At 40.8% G+C, this 24,401-nt stretch overlaps 1 protein-coding gene across 1 annotated transcript in view; it reads right to left on the minus strand.

Annotated features, from left to right (window-relative positions):
* Positions 1 to 24,401, minus strand: part of COBL (cordon-bleu WH2 repeat protein) — a 205,408-nt gene that overhangs the window by 89,498 nt on the left and 91,509 nt on the right. Inside the window, exons 8-9 of the mRNA XM_054695880.1 lie at positions 9,332 to 9,470; positions 6,835 to 7,005 (exon numbers count right to left, since the gene is read on the minus strand). Of these exons, the coding sequence (XP_054551855.1) occupies positions 6,835 to 7,005; positions 9,332 to 9,470 (310 nt within the window). The remainder of the gene's footprint in view (positions 1 to 6,834; positions 7,006 to 9,331; positions 9,471 to 24,401) is intronic.

Raw genomic sequence — 24,401 nt, forward strand, 5'->3', positions numbered from 1 at the left:
CTAGGTTCTAAGTTCTGCTAAGTCACAATGCCTACTCATAACAAGTACCACAAATCTTATAAACAAACAATTCAGTGCATCTAATGGGATAGCCTTCATCATGGTGATTGGTAGTGAAAGCTCAACTGAAATAAAATGTCAGCAGAAAGCAACCTGATTAGACAGTTATGGGGGAAAATCCATATGCACAATTATATTGATTTAGATGTACACATAAAGCACCCACATGCATTATTAGGTAGCTAAAGGTTTAATATGAAAGCTTATTAATAAGAAACAGAAGATTATAGAACATAGACATGGGAACCACAATTCCTTTATTACAGTTGAGCCCAAATACAAACCAAAAGTCCATTCACAGTAACATTTATACCAGCAGGTTTTATAGGTTATATAACTTTCTTTAACTTTCTATAACCTATATATAGGTTATATAACATTCTTTTCCCACAAATGCACGTGTGTATATTTATCATCTCAAACCCTATATAGGCTGTCTTGATAGTGGCTGCCAGAGAGTGACAGCATGGGTCAGGCAAGAGGAACCTCACGTCTGCACAGGTTGTACAGAGACAATGTCCTTGTTCTTTGCACACACATACCTTCACCCTGTCCCCAAATTGGCTTCGAAAACCTGCATTTTATCAACCCTAATCTCACTTTGGAAGAGGAAAAAAGTATGCTTCATAAAGCAGGAAGTAATTTTAAATGAGATTCAAAATTCCAAGGATTGAGAGGTCAAACATACAACTTCAGCAACCTGACTCTCTTGTCCTCTTAGCTACTAGCACTATCAAGAAATCACACCCTTTAGTCTCTGAGTACTAAAGAGACATATTTTAATGTCAGGAGCATTTCTATTAGTATCTCTAGTCTGAAAAAGCAGGAACTGAGCAATGCATGTTGGAGGCCAGACCTGAAGTGTCTAGTCCTGCACTGAAATTGTTGCATGAAGATGATGGTTTGGTGATTACTTAGTTTCAGAAGCCTGGCCATCCTGTCTTGGAGTCAAGCACTTAATCTTCACCACTGGCTTCTGCACCTACCCAGAAACATGTCTTACATTCTCTAGACTGCAACCAAACTGAAGGCTCAACCCAAGCATGGTGGGCACTGTTGTCTGTAGAGAACATGCATTGTTGGTGTTTCTCAATTAACAGAGCTCCAATGTTGACCAGTGACATCCATGCACCTCAGTGAATGCTCTCAACTATTGGGATGGGTCTGAATCTAAGGTGGTTCCAGCTGGGTTTGGGTCACTGTGTTACACAACTGCGCACAATGAGATAAACTCTGCATTGGAGGGGTTTTGGGAAAGGTTCCTTTTCTTATGAAACTATTTTTTTAAGATTTATTTATTTATGCATACAAGAACTGAGGTACAGGCCAGAGGTGCAGGGTTGAGGGGATTCACCAGAGACAGAGTGGGGAACAGAACAGGCAGACTGATTGAAATATACTGCTGAGGGGAGCAGCAGGCCATACAGGAGAGGTCCCCTGGCTGGCCGGGGATCGAACTCATGCTGCAGAGGCTGCAGATAGCTTCACAGTGCTGTGCTTAACCCTTTGCAGGGAGGTCCTCCTATGAAACTACTAAACATTGAGCTTCCATATGATCCAGCAATTCCACTCCTAGGTATTTACCCAAAGGACACAGAAACATCAATTCCAAAGAACACCTGCACCCCTATGTTTATAGCAGCACTGTTTACAATAGCTAAGCTTTGGAAACAACCCAAATGCCCAAAAATAGATGACTGGATCAAGAAGATGGGGTACATATACACCATGGAATATTACTCAGCATTCAAAAAAGATAAATACATGCAATTTGCAGCAGCATGGATGGCGCTGGAAGGGATCATGCTCAGCGAAATAAGCCAGAAAGAAAATGAAAAATACCGGATGGTCTCACTCATAGCAGGAATCTAGAAAACTTAAATAAGGGACGAGGAAAATGAATAACTATAAGAAAGTGAAAATCAAAATCAACAAAAACTATGACCCAGAGACACTTTTTGGGGGGTGGGGGGCGGGAGGGGAGGGATTGGGGTCAGAATGGGGGGTTTGCAATTGTATGGAGGAATATAAAAATAAAATTTATTATTTTTTTTAAAAAAAGAGAGATACTCTTCCCAGAAAATCTGAGTGTCTGGAGTTGACACATGAAACAACTTCAGACCCCTCATCACCAGTCCACAGGGAGGTCAGCTCGTAAGATGAAAGAGAAAAAAGCCTAAAAAAAGCTCCATCTATGATGAGAACCACAGGTTTTGTATTCAACTAACACTGAATCTGTTCTACTCTGGGTTTCTGAGTTCCATCAGGTAAGAGAATTCTCACTGGCTATGTAGGCTTGATAAGGATTAATCTTACTTGCAAATTGTATTAGTTATCTATTGCTATAGATCAAATTACCTCAATACATACCAAGGGGCTTATTATTTATGGTTTCTGTGGGTCTGGATTCTGGACAAAGCTTAAGGGGTTGCCTCTGATACATATGACTGCATTAAGGTGTCCATCAGACTGTGGGCTCATCTATGGGCTCCTTCAGGGGAGGATCTCCTGCCAGGCTCGCTCATGTGCAGCTGGATTCGGTTCTCAGAACAGATGGCTGAGGGCCTCAGTTCCTCCTGTTGGTTGGAGGCCCCTTCTCTCCACACAGCAGATCTCATGGGAGCCAACCTTCCTCAGAGTGGCTGAGAGTGTACCTGAGGTGTAAGCGCAGTCTTTCTAACCTAAACTCAGTAGTGACAAGAGACTACCCACTGCTGCTTCATTGGGTGTGAGTCACTAAATATAGTCCCCGTTCAGGAAAGAGGCTTAGACAAAGGGAAAGGAGAGAAGGTGGGGTCACTGGAGAACCACTTTGGAGCCACCAACATGCCCACCACTTAGGGCATACTGATAGGCCAGATCAGAAAATGGCTGAAAAGGGAGAAGTGGGGATCAGAACACTACAGAGACTTCAGAGTTTGCTCAAGTGTGAGCATCGCAGGCTTTCATATGACAATGATAATGATTCCTTTGAGAATGTCCTATAGACTGACCTAAGTGCTGGTGCTGATTGTCCTTTGCCTGGAACATCTCAGTTTAATGGAGCTGAACTGAACAGCATGAATCACTGTAATCTGATACTTAAAATAGCAGCTGAGACTTATTCTGGTGGGTTTCTTTATTGAAACATGCTAGTTGAAGAATGGATACAAATATGAGTAAGACCTTACAACCTCTCATACAGAATGTGAGTAAAGAGTAAATGTCTAGGATAATGGGAGATCCAGGCAGGAAGGAGGGGCAGGCGTCAAAGATGAGATCTTGAGACAAGAATCACCCTGCTGATGATACCTAGAGTATGCAGAGGACCCACATCTACAGTGGGTCCAGTCAGTGTGGCCTGGAGAACAGGCTGCACAAAGGTAGCCTCTGGGAGTCCACTGTAGATATTAGGGGATGTCATTTTCCTCTTCTGATCACAAACTGCACTAGTTCAAAAAGTATTCAGAAGCCTGAGATAAATGCCCTTCTCTGTTTTGCCTCTGTTCCTGGTAAATGTGGCTATAATAACACTTGTCAACACTTTCAGCAGGAAAATGGAAATGGGGGGGGTTAGTCCCTGGACTACAAGTCTAGGGCCTGGCTAGGGTAATTGACAGTAGAAGGGAAAGTTGGCAGCACTAAGGCAAAGTCATAGGGACTGAGATCTCATGAGATCTACAGACAAGAGATCAAGGGCAAGGGAGGGGGGAGGCAGCTAGAACAGAACATTCTAAAGTGTGAAAGACACAAATAAAAGGTGGCACTATAGAGGACTTATTAAATGTCTTTTTTTTTTAGGATTTATTTTTGCATACAAGAACTAGAGTACAGGTCAGAGGTGTGGGGGGTGAGAGTATTCACTAGAGACAGAGTGGGGAACAGTACAGGAGGATTGACTGAAATACACTGCTAAGAGGAACAACGGGTGAATCAGAAGAGGTCTGCTGCACCATGTGGGTAGCTACCTGGCCAGGGATCGAACTTGTGCTGCAGTGGCTGCAGATAGCTTCATAGTGCTGCGTCTTAACCCCTTGTGCCACCAGGGAGGACCCTGCATGTCTTATCACTGCCTCACAACTACACACAAATCCATTATTTATGTGCTATTTAATTCTTTATATCTGAAGAGTGTTGACTGTGCTTACTAGTTTTCAAGAAAATGTATTTCTCCCTTGGACAACCTAAGCAGAATATATCATCTAATGTACAAATCACAAATAATGTGAAAACTACAGCTGTCTCACGGGGTGGTTGGTGTGATGGTAGAAAAGTGTACGTTAATGGAAAGAGCATAACTGGGTGTCAGTGATAACACAATGCTAATTTCTGTTTTACCAATTATGGGGTAAGACCTTGGGCTAATAACATAACTTCTTCTGGCTTAGTTTCTCACAAACTCTACCCCAATAGATCTGTGGTGTGGGCCACCTGTCTCATGTGCAAGAACTTGTTGGACTACCCAGTCCTTGAAGGATGGATGCAAATGAACACCATTTCTTGTTCAAGGAGCATAGGTCTAATATTGAACTCGGGAGTAGCTATACTGGCATCTTCTGTCTGCCATGAAACTACTGAGCAATCCTGAAGAATCATCAGGAATTTGACTAGAGATATAGGGGAAATATCTATGTCAACAATGACCTGATACTCACATCCATTTGTTTTTTTCTGTGCCAGCAATCCCTTGAGAAGGTGAAAGTAGTACCAAGATGTCAACATTATGTGGGGAAAAAATGACAACATAGACTTTGTTTTCTTTAACTGTTTTAAATATCTGGACCAAAGTCAGCAAGTTGTTTTCTGCCTGATTGGGCAGAAAACCTCAGGTTTTAATACTATAAACTGGGGCCAAGGTATTTCTCTTAGGTGAAATTAAAGTTCTGAGTTGCCACATTAACTTCTGGTGCAGGAGCAGCCAGGAGAGAAGAGCAGGGAGCATGGGAGGGAGAAACACTGACTGCAATGCCTAGACTAGGTCCTGAGGATTCACTGAACCTCCTGGGACTTCTACTCCCTCTTCCTCTCATTCTCCATCACTCTGCAACTATCATTTTTGTGGGTGTGTGATAGGGGAAAGAAGAAAAGAGAAGGGCAAAAGTGAACTACCACATGCATCTGGGGAGATAAATGCATAGGGACAATTAGCATGGGGCAGGAAGGGAGATGACACCAGGTGGCAGGAAGACAGTGAGTTTATTTTTTCTGTTGCTGGTTCTATTCTTTCCCTAAACCTCTTTTTGAGAGTCCTGAGGGCAGGAGTGAACAGCATGGAAGAGACCCAAGAGGAAACTAAGTGGACCTTTGTAAGCAGCCTTCTCAAATATTGTCTGACTTTCTCTCTGGCAGACACCATATACTGTGTGTGACCCCAACCTGTGGAGACCCTGGAGGAGGCTAACCTGTAGATTTGCTTGAGGTCATGTGTATGAGGGGGTCTATGAGGACATACTTTCCCAGCCTATGAAGCCCTACAAAGCCACTGGTCTTGTGACCATTCCTTAATTGTCCCCAGCTTGTTACTCAGGTTTCCAACTTTCACTCAGCTGTTCCTTCCTTGCTGGTCCCCCAGGGAAAAGAATCTATGGGTGACAGCAGGAGAGGTGACTGAAAGTTCAGTCTTGGGGAGTAGCACTTAACACCCACTGTCATCAGAGGTGAAAATACTCTCAGCTTTCTGAGCCACAGCTTCTTTCTGACTGACATGTATGACCCTTAATTTTTGAATACCCTAAAAAACATCATTTGCATCTGGAAGCATGTGCAACCCTGTCAAGGGGATCTAAACATTTTGAAGATAGAATTTGTGAAGAACGAGAAAATGAATCAGGATTATTTTGCCTAGATAAGCACATAAGTAACTCACAATTATCTTCTTTACCTAGGAGTCAACAGCAAGCCAGTGGTCATTACCAAAGGCAGAAAAAGAACACATGCCCAGCGGAGGAATGTCTGAATGTTGTCACCAGATGACTGCACATGCTCATGTGGACACCACTGCTCACTGGGCTGAACACAGTGACACTGTCAGAAAACTGCCTCCAGGACTGTCTGCCTTCTAATGACGCATTGCTGCCACAGGACAAGGGTAAGTCTGCTAAAAGAGCATGGGCTGATGAGGTAGGACTGCTCTACCTAATATTTTTTTAAAGTCCAGAAGAAACCCCAGGAAACAATGAAGACAGCTTGATCACAGATAGGGTGTGACAAAAATAGAAACAAAATGAGCCTTTAATTGGGGCTACTGATAGACTCATGTTAAGCTCTTTCTCCATCTGGTGCTTAAGTTTCCTTCTCTGCAGGTAGCAATCCTAATGTTTAGTTGTTAGTCATATGGTTCAAAAGTTCTAGTTTATAAGTCCTCACCACCCTTGAACACAAATCTTTGCATTTGCAGCTCTCCTGGGTGAGCTTATCAACCAAATCACGTCATTGTCATGCTGGACTGGACTGCTGTTGCTGTCTGCAGAGCACTGAGGTCAGCTCTAAGTTGAACTTCAGCTCCCAGCTAACTAACTCCACTCACAAGGTACAATCTTGGTTGAGGTTAACCACAATCTGAATGGTTAATGGTGGTTAGCTGTTAAATCATTCTTTGGAGTACTTGCACAGCATTGGGAGCACATTCACTGTGAAATCAGACATATTGCATTGAGCATTTAGATGGAAAAGCTGGAGAGGAGACGAACACACATCCCAAGGAAAGAATGGAAAGTCTGGAAACCCAGCCTGACACCACAGAGGGGAGAACTGAAAGGCCAATACTTAGTGGGGAAGAAAACAAGAGGCACGTACGTGTGGGTCTCAGGTCGGTGGCCTCGGCACCAGCGCCTTCCCCAGGAAAGCTGAGAGGCTCTGCCACATCTGTGTCGGGAGGAGGGTAGGGTGGGGGTGGGGGGAGCACTAAATGAGGGGGTCCCCGAGCAGTGCCTCTGGGAGGCTTTTGTGGCACCTGCCGTCCAATACCTACATGGAATCAATGGGGTGTTACTTCAGATGGTTAAGGACAGAGACGCTCAGTCCACCCACCAAGCGGTACATCCTATCGCTCGCCTCTACCATGAACAACCTAAGGGTCAGTCCGGCCCCACCCAGCACCAAAGCCAACCTCACAGCACTGCAGTCTACCACACCCATACTCTAACACTTCACATAGAGTGGCTGATCCTTGGGCCACTTTGAAAATATATCCCTGGCTGTAATTTGTTTCTGGCAGGCAAAACACTTTTTAAATTTGAAGAGCTGTACTTGAAACTATTCTTATAAGTCTCCTAAACAGCTCTGTCAAGTTAAAAGGAACTCCATGTTTTGTGTTACTCTTTTTCAGATTCACAGATTTGTTGAAGCTTTTCTGTATCTTTTATCTACCCCAGAATGAATAACCACTGTTTGTTGCTTACCTCTTTAAGCCCATTTATACTATCAACCTCATCCACAGTTTAGGATCATAGTTTTCAAACTGTTTTTGGAAGAGGATCTTGAGTTGGGGATGTCCCTGCTTCATTCTGTGCTCAGACCCTCTGATGTGTTTACACCTGGAGATCTGTTCACGCTTTTACATAAAAATGGCCTTTTCTGCTCATAAAATTTTTTATAGTTGAAGAATTTATAAACAAATAATATGAATTATTAGTGTTGTAAGTCATTCTTACTGTTACTTCTTTTAAAAATACTTTCTTCTAATTTTAAAGCTTAGGGTCTGCTAATACGTAGTAGATTCTATGCTCTTCAATAGATTGTTAATAAAAATATTAATCATCATTTCTTAATCTAGATACATGTTCATTTATTCCTTCCCTTGGTTACAGACCTTCAGATATGGAAAAGTACTAATTTCAATACATTATGACTGCCTTCAAGGTGCAAATAGCCAATAGCAGTCTGGATGAGGTAGTTTGATCCAGTTTTCACGACTGAGGAGGCATCCCAAAGGGGATGGCCTGTGGGAAGATATGCTCTCTAATGGAGACTTATTTCTGTTTACCAGAAAATTTGGGTCAAGACCCAAATCTAGTTGACCATGATACTATTTTTAATATAATTTCCAAAAAAAAGCATGTTCTTACTGTCTTAAAATCTGAACAGGAAAAAAATACCCAAAATATTATTTTGTGAGTACACATTACTTGCTTATTGGTATTTTTTAAACTTAAAGCCAAGACTTTGGTTAAAAGTTCTGCTTGTTGTACTACTAGTGCAACTTTAATTATGGGGATTTCTGATGGGGATATAAGTCTGAAATTAGTTGAAATAGTCACCAAGACCTTCTCTACAGCCCCTTCACCTCAAAAACTATTCAAAGTTATTATCAGCAGGAAGGAAACTTCAGTCCTCCACTTTGCCTTTACCATCCATACCTTCTGTTTGTTGCAAGGTCTTTAGTGAGGGAATTGTCCCTACAGCTTTCTCCCTCTGCCTCCCTTTTCTGACATCATTAGACAACAGGTGACTGCCCACATTTAGGCCTATTCTTCAAGTTTGTCAGACACAGATTTTCAAGCCTAAATCAGGAGGTCTTTCTTGGGCTGAAACGGGTTATATGTCCTGGAGGTTCACAGGATTCAGACACAATCCATAGTACTATTTAAAGTGGTTGCTTGTTAAAATTTCAAAGAACAGTAACTCTGAGAGTTGTCACCCATTCACGAAAAGAGCAGGGAGAGGGTTTAGAAGTCAGAATGGGAGTCTCATCATAAAGAAGGAGAAAATTAGGTTTCTCTTAATGAACCACCAGTCAGGTTTCTTTAACTGTGACAGCATTTTCTCTTGGGAAAGAGGTTGAACTGATATGAAATACAGGCTATTGCTCATTTAGCATTTCCGAGACAGTGAAATCCTAAATCATTAAAAATGAGGTATTGACTAGGGCGGAAATGCCATCAAATAGCCAAGTAGCTCATATTAAAGTTTCCACTACTAAAAACACAACCACTCATCCTTGGAATATTTCCCTTTGGAGCTACAGCCTTTAGGTCAAAGGCAAAACATAAGGTTGCTGAATGGGACACGGAGAGTGGCCTCAGGGACATGCCACACATCTACATTAAAACTCTCCACTGTTCACCCCTCTCCCCTTCTCCAGCCATTCTCGACCCTCCCCAACACATGCCAACAGCAGACAGGGACTGTACCTATAAGGTATTAAGTCAATCCACAAGTGTTTTTTCCAGACTTTCTTTCTTTAGTGTAAATATTTTCCAGGTTAATGCCGCCATGGAGGAGGCCGATGCAAATATTAATAGCAGTGCTCAAATTCCACACAAGAGCAAGCAGCCAGTGCACACTCACTCACCCATGGCGCTCTTCCTCTTTTCCAAGGAGTCTGCAGTGCGGTTGGGCACCAGGGGGCTTGGTGGTGGAGGCTGTGGCAGAGGGGGAGCTGGTGCCCGTCTCTTCTTTTTCTGTAAATCAATCTGTGACCCCAGAGACATCTAGAAAGCAGAAAGGAGGACAAGCAGTTAGTGTGTGGGTGACTGTGGGGAGTGGTGCATATGTGGGATGCACAGATCTGAGAAGCTGGCTCAGTATGATTTGGGATCTAGGAAGGGAGTCAAGTTGCCAGTTACCTTTCTAGGACCCCAGGTATGGGGAGACCCTAGGTACAAGGTACAGGTGGTGGTGTGAGGGCTTCTTGAATGCCCCAGAAGTGGCCAGAGATGCTCTCAGATACCAACAGGGACCCCTTGAGCACAGGTCTCTGCCCCATATTTCTTAGGAACTCCTGACAAATCAGGAGACTTATAAACTTGCCCACAGCATAAATATGAGAAAGGGAACCCTCAGTGCTTAATTAAATGCAAAAAAGAACTATTCTTCCTGGAAGCTTTATGAAGATCTACAGTGATTTGTAGCCATGCAGACGTATAGGAGAAAGGAACAGCTTTCTGTTGCCCCTGGACCTGGAATCACAATGAAGTTTGTCAGATGTGGGATCAGTTTATAGAACATAGAGCTCCCAAACAACTGAGAAATCCAGTTCCTCCTCAAAGACTCCAACAATGGCACATTATAGTTCCAAAAGACATCATGACAATGTTGGGCAGGTCTAATCATTGAAAATAAAATCAGTTTCTCCTGGAATTATTGACCCCATTGATTTTAGTTTTTCATCTCTGCAAGACTGTATAATTCTCTCTGCCTCCTCATTACATACATTTTCATCCACTCACTCTTACTGATGAAAATTCATTTAAGTCACACTGCATTATATGTACCACTAATAACACAAACAATACTAAGCTAGGTTCCTTCTCTGAGGGAGCTTACAGCCAAGCAGGTACCTTCGGTTCCAGTAGTCTCTGTGGGATGACAGTTTCATCCTGAGAGAAGGGACTCTCCACACACCCTGCTGGGGAACTCTTCTACAACAGTTCTATTCTTGGCGTTTGTTGGTTTGTTAGCTCAGGCTCACAAAGTGTGTGCCAGAAGGAGGGCATGCCTCCACCTCCCAAGTAAGGCACACTTCTCTTCTGGGTGGGGCATGAAGTCATAGTGTTTGTGTGCATGCATGTGCACAAAAATAATTTTTTTTAATCACTTAACACATTTACTGACAAAAATAAAAAAGTTATATAAGCCAAAGGAAGTAAAACAGTAAATTTTATATTAACAGTTCACATGTATTTTTCTATTTTTTATTCTAAAAGTCATATTTTTCTATCCTTCTATTATAATATACTCTAACCACTTCCTATCCCTTTTGGATTCTATATATATTTTAATTTTTTTTAGATTTATTTATTTATTTATACAAGCACTGGGTATAGTCAGAAGCGCGGGAGGGTAACAGAATTCACCAGAGCCAGAGCGGGGAGCAGAGCAGGCAGAAGGACCGAAGTACACTGCTGAGGGGAGCAGCGGGCGGCAGGAGAGGTCTGCGCGCCATGTGGAACCCTCCTCTGGTGGCTGGGGAGCAGCCGGGGATGAACCGGCGCCGCAGAGGCAGCTTCGCAACCCAGCACTCAACTGCTGCCTCACCGGGGAAGCCCAGGATTCTATATATATTTTTAAAGATTTATTCATAAAAGAATCAGGGTACAGGCCAAATGTGTGGGAAGGTGAGAGAACTCACCAGAGACAGAGTGGGGAACAGAACAGGCAGACTGAGTGAAATACACTGCTGAGGGGAGCAGCGGGCAAGGCAGGAGAGGTCTGCTCGCCATGTGGGTTGCTGGGAGGCCGGCCAGGATAAACCCTCACTGCAGAGGCTGCAGACTGCTTCACAGTGCTGCACTCAACTGCCTGCGCCACCAGGGAGCCCCGGAATTCTATATTTTATATAAGATATGAACAGATAAGTCAAATTGTTCTACAAAGCCTAGAGTCAAACAGCAGTTCTTAACCACTGCCCAACACTGGCAGCAACCACTGCAAATGGCTTTTCTTTTAGCATTTGTTCTATTTCTCTAAATAATAAGTCTACTCTACTATTTGATTTTACCACGTTAGATATTGGATCTAAATCTAGAAAAAGATTTAGTCCTTTTAGACACATGCACGCACTGACACACATACACACACTTACACATATTATTATAATACTGTTGTACATATTGTTATAACAGACACTATAATTATGTCTGCAAGGTAAATGGTTTTTCAGGGTTTTCTGCCCTCCCACCACTAGGATTGCCCTGCCTGATAGGGCAACTGTAGTTGTTACATTGTTGCAAGCTGTCTTGTTTACTTCAGTGAGCCATGGGAGGAGTATTGAGATAGTCACAGAGAGAAGCAAAAGAGAAGCAGCAGGAGAAGAAGCAGGGGAAAAGCAGGAGAGAGAGAAGCCAGAGAAGCCCAGAGTGAAGACTTGCTGGGGGCCTGGAGGCCTGCTGGCCTCCTGGCCCCCGGAACCTCTGCTTGCTACTCTATATGTAACAGCTCAATAAAAGCCTGAGAAACCCACTTAGGGTTCCAAGATTCTCCTTAACTCTCTTCTGGATCAGAAAACCTGAACTGTGGCCTTCCTGCCCCTACAATGTCAAACAGAAATTTTCCTCAAGAAGAATTTTTTTCCAGCTGAGATGTGTGATGTGTAAGTTGACCACATTTTCTTTCCAGACCACTTATTTTCTCTGAACTTGATACCCAATTTATTTTCTAAACCTTTTTTCCTGAGTTTCCTGGAAATTCCTGTCTTATTCGTATTTTTTAACCCTTGTTCCTTGTGTCTTTGTTTAAAATCCACATCTTTGTTTGAGGAAGGCATGGTCTCTATGTACTTGTTGAGAAAAGATGTGTGTGAGGTAAATTTTTGAATTTGAAAATCTAAACATATTTTCCGTCTTTTTCACTTAGTGGTCAGTGCAGGCACCTGTGGAATCCATGCTGGAACCAGCCATCTCTAACAGTGCTACTCATTACTCCATGATTGCTGATGTTTGTAACCTACCCTGGATTCCTGCAGAATGTTTCAGTGTTATTCCTTTCTGATTTTTTTTTTTCATTCCCTTGTTTTCTCTTCTCTCTCTGGACTTCAATTAGGTGAATACTAAGGCCTCTAAATCAACTTTCTAGCTGTTTTTAAAAGTATTTTTGACTAATTTAAAAATGTTCCCCTCTTTTAGCTGGCAAGTTTGCCCATGCCAGGCCCCTCCTGGCCAGCAGTCCTAGCCCAGAGAGGGAGCAGCACCCAAGGCCAGGACAGACCGGGCGCGCAGGGGAGTGCATCCCCGCATCGCCATTTTAGAACAGGGGCTTTTCTTCAATAAAGACTACTTGAAACCAGCAGAAGGCTCCTGGTGGAGCCAGAGGTGAGCTGGGAACTTAGCCCATGCCAGGCCCCTTCTGGCCAGCAGTCCAAGCCCAGAGGCGGAGCGGGCACCCAAGGCCAGGGCAGACTGGACGCGCAGGTGAGTGTGTCTCTGCATTGCCATCTTAGAACAGGGAACTTTCTTCAACAGAGATTGCTTGAAACTGGCAGAAGGCTCCCAGCAGAGCCAGAGGGGGAAGGTTCCCTGCACAGTCAGAGGTGAGCTGAAGGCCCCCACAAGCCTGGTCCCTCCTGGCAGGAAGTTGGAGCCCAGAGTGGGATCCAGTTTTTTTGGAACCCAGAGTGCAATCCAGCTGCTCCACCTCTAGGGAAGTTTGTGGGACTTCAAGACACACCTTTGTAATTAAACACAAAAGGAGGAAATAGTCTGTGACAGCGACCAAAAACATACTCAAAGTACCATTGTCTCACTAGACTTCTGGCATAACAGTATTTGACTCTTTTGGACCAAGTTTCCGAAACCCCACAAAGAGCACACCAAAAAGATGCCAGCCAGTACCGGCAGCACAGTGTCCCAACACATACAGCAAATTAGAAGACAGGCAGCAGGGAGAAGAAAAACTACATGCAACCTAGCAACTCCTCAGGAGAAAGACACACCACATAAAGAAAACAACCGACCAGATGGCAACGACAGTGACTTGGAAGAACATCTGAGCCTTCCAGAAAGAGAATTTAAAATTGCCGTAATTAAAAAACTGACAGAAGTCATGAAGGAAAACAATGATAAGGGAAAAATAATCAATGATCAGAAGAATGAAACTGAGTAAAAGGGAAGTAAAAGAAATGCAGGAGATCAAAGAATTAATGGAGGCACTAAAGAAATCTAGGAAAAACAATGAAAGCAGAATAGATGAAATGGAAGAATGTATAAGTACTCTTGAAGATACAGAAATAAAAAGAACCAAAACAGAAAAGGAAAGAGAAGTACGAAGGAAAAAGACCAAAGAAAGACTTCGGGAACTATCTGACTCCATGAGGAAAAGAAATATAAGAGTTATAGGAATCCCAGAAGGAGAGGAGAGAGATGTAGGAACAGAGAAAATATTCAAGGAAATAATTGAAGAGAACTTCCCAAATATGAAGGAGCTGAAAATAGACATACAAGAAGCAAGAAGAACACCAAACTTCCATGACAAAAGGAAAAATACAGCAAGACACATAATAGTAAAGCTCCCAAGAATCCAAGACAAGGAAAAAATAATGAAGCTGATAAGAGGAAAGAAACAGATAACATTCAAATGAAAACCAATCAGACTGACATCAGACTTCTCTGAAGAAACACTACGGGCAAGGAGAGAGTGGAGGGACATAGTCAAGACTCCAAGAAAACAGATACCAACCAAGAATACTCTATCCCACAAAGCTTTCCTTCCTCTATGAAGAAAGAATAAGGACCTTCCCAGACAAACAGAAACTCTGGAATTTCATTATGACTAAACCCCAACTCCAAAAAATACTACAAGGAGTCCTAAAGCCAGAACCAACAGAGGGACAAATAACAACGAAAGAAGGCCAAAAAAAGTTATTAAATGAATAAATAAAACCAGAGGAAAGATGAAAACAATGGCAAATACAGATGCTAACATATCAATATTAACTCTAAATGTAAATGGACTAAACTCTTCAATAAAAAGACACAGAGTTGCAGCCTGGATTAAGAAACAAAACCCAACCTTTTGCTGTCTCCAGGACACACATTTAACAACAAAATTTAAAAATAGACTCAAAGTTAAAGAATGGAAAACAATCCTACAAGCAAATGGACCAAAAAAGAAAGCAGGAACAGCTATACTTAGATAAAACAGACTTCAAACTCAAAAAGGTAAAAAGAGACCATAATGGTCACTACATTATGATCAAGGGGACAATACTTCAAGAAGAAATAACACTCATTAACATATACTCACCAAATGAAAGAGCACCAAAATATGTCAGGCGACTATTATCATCTTTGAAAACAGACATCAGAGAAAATACATATGCAGTAGGAGACTTCAACACACCACTATCAACAATGGATAGATCAATGAGACAAAAAAATAAGTAAAGACACTAAAGCTCTAAATAAGGATCTAGAGCACTTGAGCTTAACAGACATCTACAGAACACTAAACCCAAAAAAAAATCTGAGTACACATTTTTCTCAAGCACATACGGATCATTCTCCAGGATTGATCACATGCTGGGACCCCAGACAAACATCAACAGATACACCAAGATCAAAATCATACCAACCATCTTCTCTGACCATGAAGGCATCAAACTAGAAATAAACCATAAAAAGAAGGCAAGGAACTCTCCTACCTCATGGAGATTGAAACCCACACTACTGGAAGACCTCTGGACTAATGAGATCAAAGAAGAAATGAAAAGCATTTCCATTAAGATCTGGAACAAGACAAGGATGTCCACTCTCACTACTGCTTTTCAATATAATACTGGACATCCTAGCCAGAGCAATAAGACAAGAAAAAGACATACAAGGAATCCAAATAGGAAAAGAAGACGTTAAACTATCATTATTTGCAGGTGATATGATGATATACATAGAGAACCCCAAACACTCCACAGAAAAACTAATTAACTAATCAATCAGTTTAGTAAAGTGGCAGGATATAAAATCAACATGCAAAAAATCAGTAGCCTTCCTATACACAAACAATAAACCTGAAGAAGAAGAAATAAAAAAAAAAATCCCTTTTATTATTGAAACAAAAAAATCAAATACTTGGGACTAAATCTAACAAAAAAACGTAAAGGACCTATACAAAGAAAACTATTAAACACTGTTAAAAGAAATAGAAGAAGACACAAAGAAATGGAAAGACATCCCCTGCTTGTGGATTGGGCGAATTAACATCATCAAAATGGCCATCCTACCAAAAGCAATATACAGATTCAATGCTATTCCAATAAAAATATCAATGACATTCTTCAAAGAAATAGAACAATTATTGATGAAATTCATATGGAATCCAAAAAACCCTGAATAGCCAAAGTTCTCCAAAACAAAAAAAGAGAAGGGAATGGAGACATCACACTCCCAGGCTTCAAACTATACTACAAAGCCATAATCATCAAAACTGCACAGTATTGGAACAAGAACAGACACACAGACCAATGGAATTGAATAGAAAATCCAGAAATAAACCCACAGACTTATGGTAAACTAATCTTTGACAAAGGAGCAAAGAATATGAATTGGAGCAAAGAAAGTCTGTTCAATAAATGGTGCTGGGAAAACTGGGTCACTACAAGCAAAAGAATGACGCTTGACCACTACCTCACACCATGCACAAAAACCAACTCAAAATGGATTAAAGAACTAGACATAAGACCTGAAGCCATAAAATACATAGAAGAAAATATAGGCGAAACACTACATGACATGCACGTCAAAGACCTCCTTACAGACACATCACCCAAAGCAGTGATAGTGAAGGCAAAGATAAACAGCTGGGACTACATCATATTAAAGAGCTTCTGCACAGCAAAAGAGACAATAACAAAAACAAAGAGAAACCCCACTGACTGGGAGAACATTTTTGCACACAACACTAATGATAAAGGACTGATCACCAAAATCTACAAAGAGCTGATGAGACTCAACAAAAACAAGGAAAATAATCCAGTCAAAAAATGGGCAGAAGAGCTAAAAAGAAACTTCCCTAAAGACGAAATGCAAATGGCCAACAGGCATATGAAAAAATGTTCAACATCACTTGTAATCAGGGAAATTCAAATGAAAACTACAATGAGATACCATCTCACACCAGTGGGAATGGCACATATTAAAAAAACTAACAACAACAAATGTTGGCGAAGTTGTGGAGAAAAGGGAACTCTCCTGCACTGCTGGTGGGAGTGCAAACTGGTCCAACCACTATGGAGAGCTGTGTAGAGATTTCTTAAACTACTAAACATAGAGCTTCCATATGATCCAGTAATTGCACTCCTAGGTATTTACCCAAATGACACAGAAACAGTAATTCCAAAGGGCACCTGCACGCCTATGTTTATAGCAGCAATATCTAAGCTTTGGAAGCAACCCAAATGCCCAAAAATAGATGACTGGATCAAGAAGATGTGGTACATATACATCATGGAATATTACTCAGCAATCAAAAAAGATAAACACATGCAATTTGCAGCAACATGGATGGAGCTAGAAGGGATCATGCTCAGCGAAATAAGTCAGAAAGAAAAAGAAAAATACCAGATGGTCTCACTCATAGCAGGGATTTAGAAAACCTAAATAAGAGACCAGGAAAAAGACTAATCAATACAAAGTAAAAATCAAAATCAACAAGCAACAAGCAACTATAAACCAGGGACACACTATGTGGGGGGGGAGGGAGGGGCGGGGAAAGGAAGGACTAGTCAAAATAGGGGGGGGTGCAATTGGATGGGGAATATAACCAAAATGAAAATGCATACATTGTGCAAAGATGAAAAAAGATGTAAGAATTATATAAAACAAAATATTTAAATTAAAAAAATGAAAAAAATGAAATTAAAAATTAAAAAAAATAAAAATGTTCCCTTCTTTTGTGGAAATATTCTTTACTTCATTGTCCAGCTATGCTGAATTTTTAAATTTCTCATGCTATAGTCTTAATTTCCAAGAGCTTTTTCTTGTGATGTAGTTTTAAAATAGCACTATGCCTTGTTTCCTGGACAATATATCTTCTCTCTTTATTCTGTCAGGCTATTATTTATATCTTTAAACATATTTATGTTCATTTTTTTTTCTTTTATACATTTCCTTACCTTTTAATCCTGGTCTTTGTTGCATTTTGACCTTTCCTCAATTTCTGGAGATCCCTGGTTAACTGCTTATAACTATTTCTTTGGATTGAATCTACTGGGAGTCCCCATCAGTGCTTGGCCATTGATGGATCCCCCAAATACCCAGACCTCCAGGATTCTCTCCTTCACAAAGGGACACTTCCAACTTCCTTCATGAGGCAAAAACTATTCTTTCAAAAGGAAGCCCAGGGAAAAGAGCCTGAGTTCTCATTAGCATAGATTTATTTCCTTTCTCCCTATTTTTGGTATCCTGGAGTCAGACTCTCTGGCTCTTCATTGTCCATCTGTTCATCTGAACTTGCAAAGACCGACCCCAGCTGTGCACAGCAGAGCAGTCTGGAGGACAACGCGTCGAGTGCACACATCAGCTAGTCCCTTGCAGTGCCTGAGCCTTGTGAAACTCTGCTGTCTTTTGAGGGACTTCTGTACCCAGCAGCCAACACCCAGCTTTCTCTTGCCTGCTAGAATTTACCTTCATCAAGTAAACTCTGTCTATTGACATGCTTGTTGCTCCTTCACCACTTCTTTTTGTCATAGTTGATGAACACTTTTTATTAATTTTAGTGGGATTTTGAAAAGGGAGAGAAAGACTCACTCATTTTACCAGTAATATTTTCCATATTTTTCTAAAGGCTGCTTACTGGCCTATTCAATCCAATCATTTTGAACCATGAACCAATTAACTCAATTAACACCCTTGATCTTAGGTTGAATATGAAGACTGTTTGGTTTTGGTTATTATAAACTGAAATTTCTACTCTTACAGTTTTATCTTTTCCACTTATTTTTCTTTCTCTTTTTTGTTTAGTTTCAGTAAATCCCTTTATCATGACTTCGGAGGTAAGAACACATAAGATTGGAGGGACACTGACTTCCAAATTCTAAAACTGCCTTCCCATTTTTAAGAATCCTTGTTATAAGTTAGGCCACACTGAGTTGTGGTAAAGTTACTAGAACTCTTTCAAATAAATATATATCAAGCCATATTTCCGTCAATCTTCATATGTATCACTTTGGTTCATTGTTCTAACTTAGGCCTTATTGTTGGAGTGGTGTGGAAAGTGGGGCTCTCAGGAGACCCCCTCAACTGTGCTCTGAGCAGGAGGGCTCCTAACTTGATCTTACTACATACACCATGATAATCCTGTCTCTTTCCACTCTATTTGTGATGAGGCTGCTAGAGGCACAACACCTTGGTTCTGGTATCTGGATTTCCTAATTCAGGATTACCATCAGTCCATTCATTAATCATGTTTATTGAAATGCTATGGGACTTGCTGTCCTGTGTTGTGAAAGGTATTATGGTGTGAAATAAAATTATTTGTGACATAAAATTAGTAGGTACAGCACCTTGTATTCAGTATGTGTCTGTTTATTCATTAGTTCATTTGTTCATCCATCTCTTCTCCCTCTCTCCCTTCCTTCCATCTCCACTTCTCAATTTCTTCAAAAAAAAAAAAAAAAATGGAGGCGATGGCTGAATGCCACTTGTTCACTTCAATTAGTCAAGAAGCATTTGGTTTCTTATTCTGTGACAGGAACCACACATAATGAATATTCAAAGACATACAAAGTTCCTGGCCTTACACTATTCACAGTCTAATGAAGGACAAGTAGATTTATAACATTTGCATCATCCTTCCAGGGTGGAAACCCTGTTAAAAGCTGTAATTTAGGGTTTATTTGGGTACATTGTTTCCTCTGTGACTTCAAGCTGCCTTCTTAGCTCCAATGACCTCCCCTTATCTGTATGATAGTGACAGGTTCTAGAATTCTGAATATCAACATTAAATTGGAGATAATTAAAAGAGGGGGCAGAGAAGTGGTTCTAGCTTAACCAAATGGGAAAGCAATTTCACACTGAAAGGAAGTTCTAGTTTAGTTCTTGTTATAAGATTTTGAGCAGCTTTCAAATTCCTGAAGTCTTTGTTGAGATGTCCCAGGTTTGCCACTGGTGGTCCTTTTCGCAGAAATAACCACAGCCACTCAGCAAACACTTGTCCAACACCATGTATTTTCCAGCCACAGAGCTATGTATGATAAATAAATAAAGATGGCATGTTGGAAGTATATTTGGCAAAGTCTGAGAAAACTTCAAGACAACAGCTAATGGGCAGAAGTATTTTTCTGGAGCTTGTGTTATTTTAGTTGTGTAGTAGTTGTACTTACATACATGAAGTAAACATTAACATTGGGAATTACAAAGATTTATTTATTAAACTTTTAACTGGGGTACCAATTGTATATCTTTTTTTATTTTTTTAAATATTTATTTATTTTATGCATATAAGAACTGGGGTGTAAGCCAAAGGTGCAGGGGGTGAGAGGATTCACCAGAGACAGAGTAGGGTACAGAACAGGCAGATTGACTGAAATACACTGCTAAGGGGAGCAGAGGGCAAGACAGGAGAGGTCTGCTGCGCCACATGGGTCATCTCCCAGGCATGCCAGGGAATTAAACTCATGCTGCAGTGGCTGGCGATAATTTGATAGCACTGACCTTAACCCCTGAGCCACCAGGGAGGCCCTCAATTGTATCTCATCTGTCGATGATAAAAGCCCCCAAAGAGAAGTAATTTTACAATATCTGTTTTATAAAGGAGGAATTTAAGCCTGCAAAAGGTAATTTGTCCAAGATCATATAGCTAGCATTTGGGCAGAGGTGGGGTTTGACCTTGGTTTGACTGCAAGTTCACCTCTTAAACCAACTTCCTTATTTTTGCTCCCTAGCCACAGTCCAGTAGGTCAGGAAGAAAAAAATTCCTGCAATTTTGAATGGGAATGTCTATTCTTATGATGCATAAGCAACCAAATCCCACAGAGTACTCACTGACTCATGACCTACTAGTTATATTAGAAAACTTTTTTTTTAAGATTTATTTTTATTTATTTATTTATTTGTTTGTTTGTTTGTTCATACAAGCACTGGGTACAGTCAGACGTGTGGGAGGGTGAGAGAATTCACCAGAGCCAGAGCGGGGAGCAGAGCAGGCAGAAGGACCGAAGCACACTGCTGAAGGAGCAGTGGGTGGCAGGAGAGGTCTGTGCGCCATGTGGGACCCTCCTCCTGGTGGCCGGGGAGCAGCGGGGGATTGAACCGGCGCACCCCGGAGGCTTCAGGCAGCTTCACAACCCAGCGCTCAACCACTGCGCCACCGGGGAGGCCCTGCAGTGTTCACTTTTGGTAATGCCTAGTTGACATCAGGGGAGTTTTCCCCACAGCAGATAGTGCTGGATTTCTTCCTGTTGCTGTTTAGAAAGCATTCATTCCATTGTGACTTGTTTGGTCTCTGAATCTCATTATGCCAGTTACATGCAATGCAACTTTACTTAAGGGAGAGTGAAAATTTTGACTTAGGGCAGACTGTCCAGGACATAGGGTTTCCCGTCCTCTAAAACACAGCCCCTACACTTTACTTTGGCATGGGATTTATTAGGAACTTAGTAAAAGTTTGTTAAATGACCTTCAGTATGTGTTTTTATTTTCCACATTCCTTTACATTTTTTTATAAGCATACATTATTCTTAGGGGAAATTCCTCAAGGTTTCAAGTGAAAGAACAGCAATAGACCTGAGGCTCTATGATCTGAAGTAATATTAGTAAGTTCAGCACCTCACATTCATTTATGTGTCCATTTATTCCTTAGTTCATTTGTCCTTTTCTTTCCCTTCCTTTCAGCCACCTGTCCTTCCCTCCATCTGTCCATACTTCCTTTCTTCCTTCAATAAACCCACCTGTCCTTCCTTACATCTTCCCTTCCTTCCCTTCCTCTCTCCCTCCCTTCTGTCCAACCACCTGTCTTTCTTCCTTCTATCTGTCCATCTTTCCTTCCATGCATCCATCCATCCATCCATCCATCCATCCATCCATCCATCCATCCATCCAAATAAGTGTGCACTTGGTGACAAGATAGGCACAGGGTACCCACAAATAAGAGAAGGGAAACTGGGTGCACTTATTTTAGCCATGATGAAGTATGATGTGCTCGTGCTCTGCTGTGCCATAGCGGGACATGCTTCCTTTCCTTTTCCCAAATGTTCTTTAAGCCCCAAAACACCTTTACTTTTCCAATGCTTCTGTCTTCTGCCCTGTTGGACTCTTCCCTTGCTCTCTAATGTTACTTCTTCAGCTTGGGGGCACAGGCCCAAGGGGGCAGCTTGGCTTCATTCTCCCCTCTATTCCATTGGCTGCTTCTGGGTCAGGCTCACCTATCTGCCTCTATGTTTTCTATAGTAAAGGGCATGTTTTACTAGTCTCAGAATGTCCACAATTCCTAGCATAGTGCCTTTGCAGTTTAGGAATCAAAAATGCTTGTCGAGCAGAAGGAAGAATGAAGCAGGCATTTTATATAAATGTGGCATGTTGTAAAAGAGTTTATAAATATTCTTGTTCACTGGGAACCTGCAAGTAGAACACAGCTCTGACTCACCTCATGTTCTTTTTCTCTTTTACTCAGAATGAAAATATGCTGCTGATTTTACTTTGATACATGAAAGTCATATATGTACACTGAAAACATTTCAAATAAAAAGAGGGGTATATAAAGTACTAAGTGAAAATCCCCCCTTATGGGATAAACTTAACTAAGTTTGTATTTCTTTCCTCAGTTATTCCCATGCATTTCTATACATACTTACAAACATGAGTATACATTCTTCTAGTGACAACTGCTTTATTTACAGATGATGTGGCCTATTGCTGGGTGCAGATTTTTTGTGTGTCTAAATGACAGGAAAGGTCCACCCTTGTACAGACCATGTATGTTTAACCATCTTAAAGGTTTGACATTTCATTTTTCCAATTTGTTGCTATTTCAAATAATATTGCAATGAGCATCCCTAAATATTTATCTGTCTCTACTTTATCTGTTCCCTTACAATACAGTTCCATAAACTCATTGGCTCAGAAGTAATGTGATTTTTAAGTGAATTGAAATCAGTATCTTGAAGAGATGTTTGCAATCCATGTGTTCACTGCAGTACTTATTTGCAATAGCCAGGTCATAGAAACAACCTAAATATCCATCACTTTTAAACTGCTGTTAAAATCCATGTTCTTTGAATGTTAGAATTAGCCAGTTTTAAAGATTATTTGTATGTGAGAGAAATAATTGTTGGTCACCTCATTAAGCTATGTTTCTTTTTCTCTCTACTATGGTATTGGCCTTTTCTTAGTGTTATCAATCCTTTGAATTGCATACACAGTATTGTGAACATTTTTCCTAATTATCATGGCCTTTTAATTTTCTGTATATTATCTTAAAAGGCAATCTAATTTTATATAATTCAATAAGACTCCTCCCTTCCCACTTTTTTGTTTTTTTTAGCACTTATATGAAAGAGCTGCTTGATTCCTATTCTTTTAAATTGTTTTAATTTTTCTTGGTCTAATTATCACATTTTTACTTTCAATCAACATGGATTTAATTTTTCTATGTGCTCCATATTTTCCCAGAAGACTTAATTATCTCATAATGCAAATGACATTTACTTTATAAAGACACATATAACTTTATTACCATAAAAATATAGTAATATTACATGCAGGATGAGGTGTTGAAAAATTGATATTATGACTGGCTCCTTCTTTAACTGAAATGTACCCTGCCCCCATGGAGAATCTGGTCTGCTGGAAATCTCACCTATTTAAACCCAGACCACGTAGAACTGGAAAACAGAGCTCACTTCACTGGCAGCAGAAAGACATCTGCCCTGACCTTGTCCACCCCTACCAGTTCCTGCCTAAATCTGTCACTGAAGTTATCTGATTTCATCTCAAATAAACAATGACTCCAGAGCTTCCTGGAAAAAAGAGTCAGGGTCAAGTCTGAGAATGCAGAAAAATTACTAATGAATTCAGAAAGAGTTCCCTCTAAACTGCTTAAGCAATTTCTAAAAAAAGGAGATTCATACTTAAGGAGATAAATCCTTAGGCATTTAAGGTAGTTATGTTGTATCTATCATGTCCCATTCTTCAGGGGACTAACACATCAATTTTTTTAGTATACTGAAGTTGCTCTGGAATAACACTTAAATTCTCATTTTAATCCCTCTGTTATATGATGATTATTATATGAGATTCCTTAAAACATACTTTGAATGCTTTTAAGATGATGACCACAAAGAATATGAACCAAAACAGCATTGGAAGTATATTAGCAGGATGAAAGCATATATGATAGTCAAGCATGGGCCCTAGAAGTAGGCAGCAGTCTGCCATCAGCTGTGTAATATCAGATGAGTTGTTTAACCTTTTTTGTGCCTCACTTTCTCCATCTATAACAGAGGCAAAAACAGTACCTGCCTCTATTGGTTATTGTGAGGATTAAATGAGTGACATCATGGAAAGCACAGAGATAGCATCCTCACTGCTGGGCAGCTCTAATTAAGATCTCTCTGTCTTTGTATCTTCATCATCACTCCCCCAGTCATCAGCAGACAACCTAATGAGAACATGAATACACATCAAAGTCACCCCCAGAATCAAACCTAGTTTCAGCTCCTATAGGACATGACAAGGTCTTGGGACATGGAGTCAATCATCAATGCCCTCCCTGTTAGGTTAAGTACATGGCTAAAACCACTCTACAGAAAAGCAGGCAATGTTGTAGCTATAAGCAGCACAGAATCTACTTCAGCCTGCTTGGTACCACTGCTTCTAGCTACATGGGCTTCTCAAATGTTTAATGTCTCTGTGTCTACATTGCCTCATATCAAATAAGATAAAAACAGTGCCTATCTCACAGTGGCAACTTAAGAATTAAATGAGTGCTCAGGAATG

Source organism: Talpa occidentalis, unplaced genomic scaffold (genome assembly GCF_014898055.3).
Source record: "Talpa occidentalis isolate TD23 unplaced genomic scaffold, MPIMG_talOcc4v2.1 talOcc4.10, whole genome shotgun sequence".
Taxonomy (NCBI): domain Eukaryota; kingdom Metazoa; phylum Chordata; class Mammalia; order Eulipotyphla; family Talpidae; genus Talpa; species Talpa occidentalis.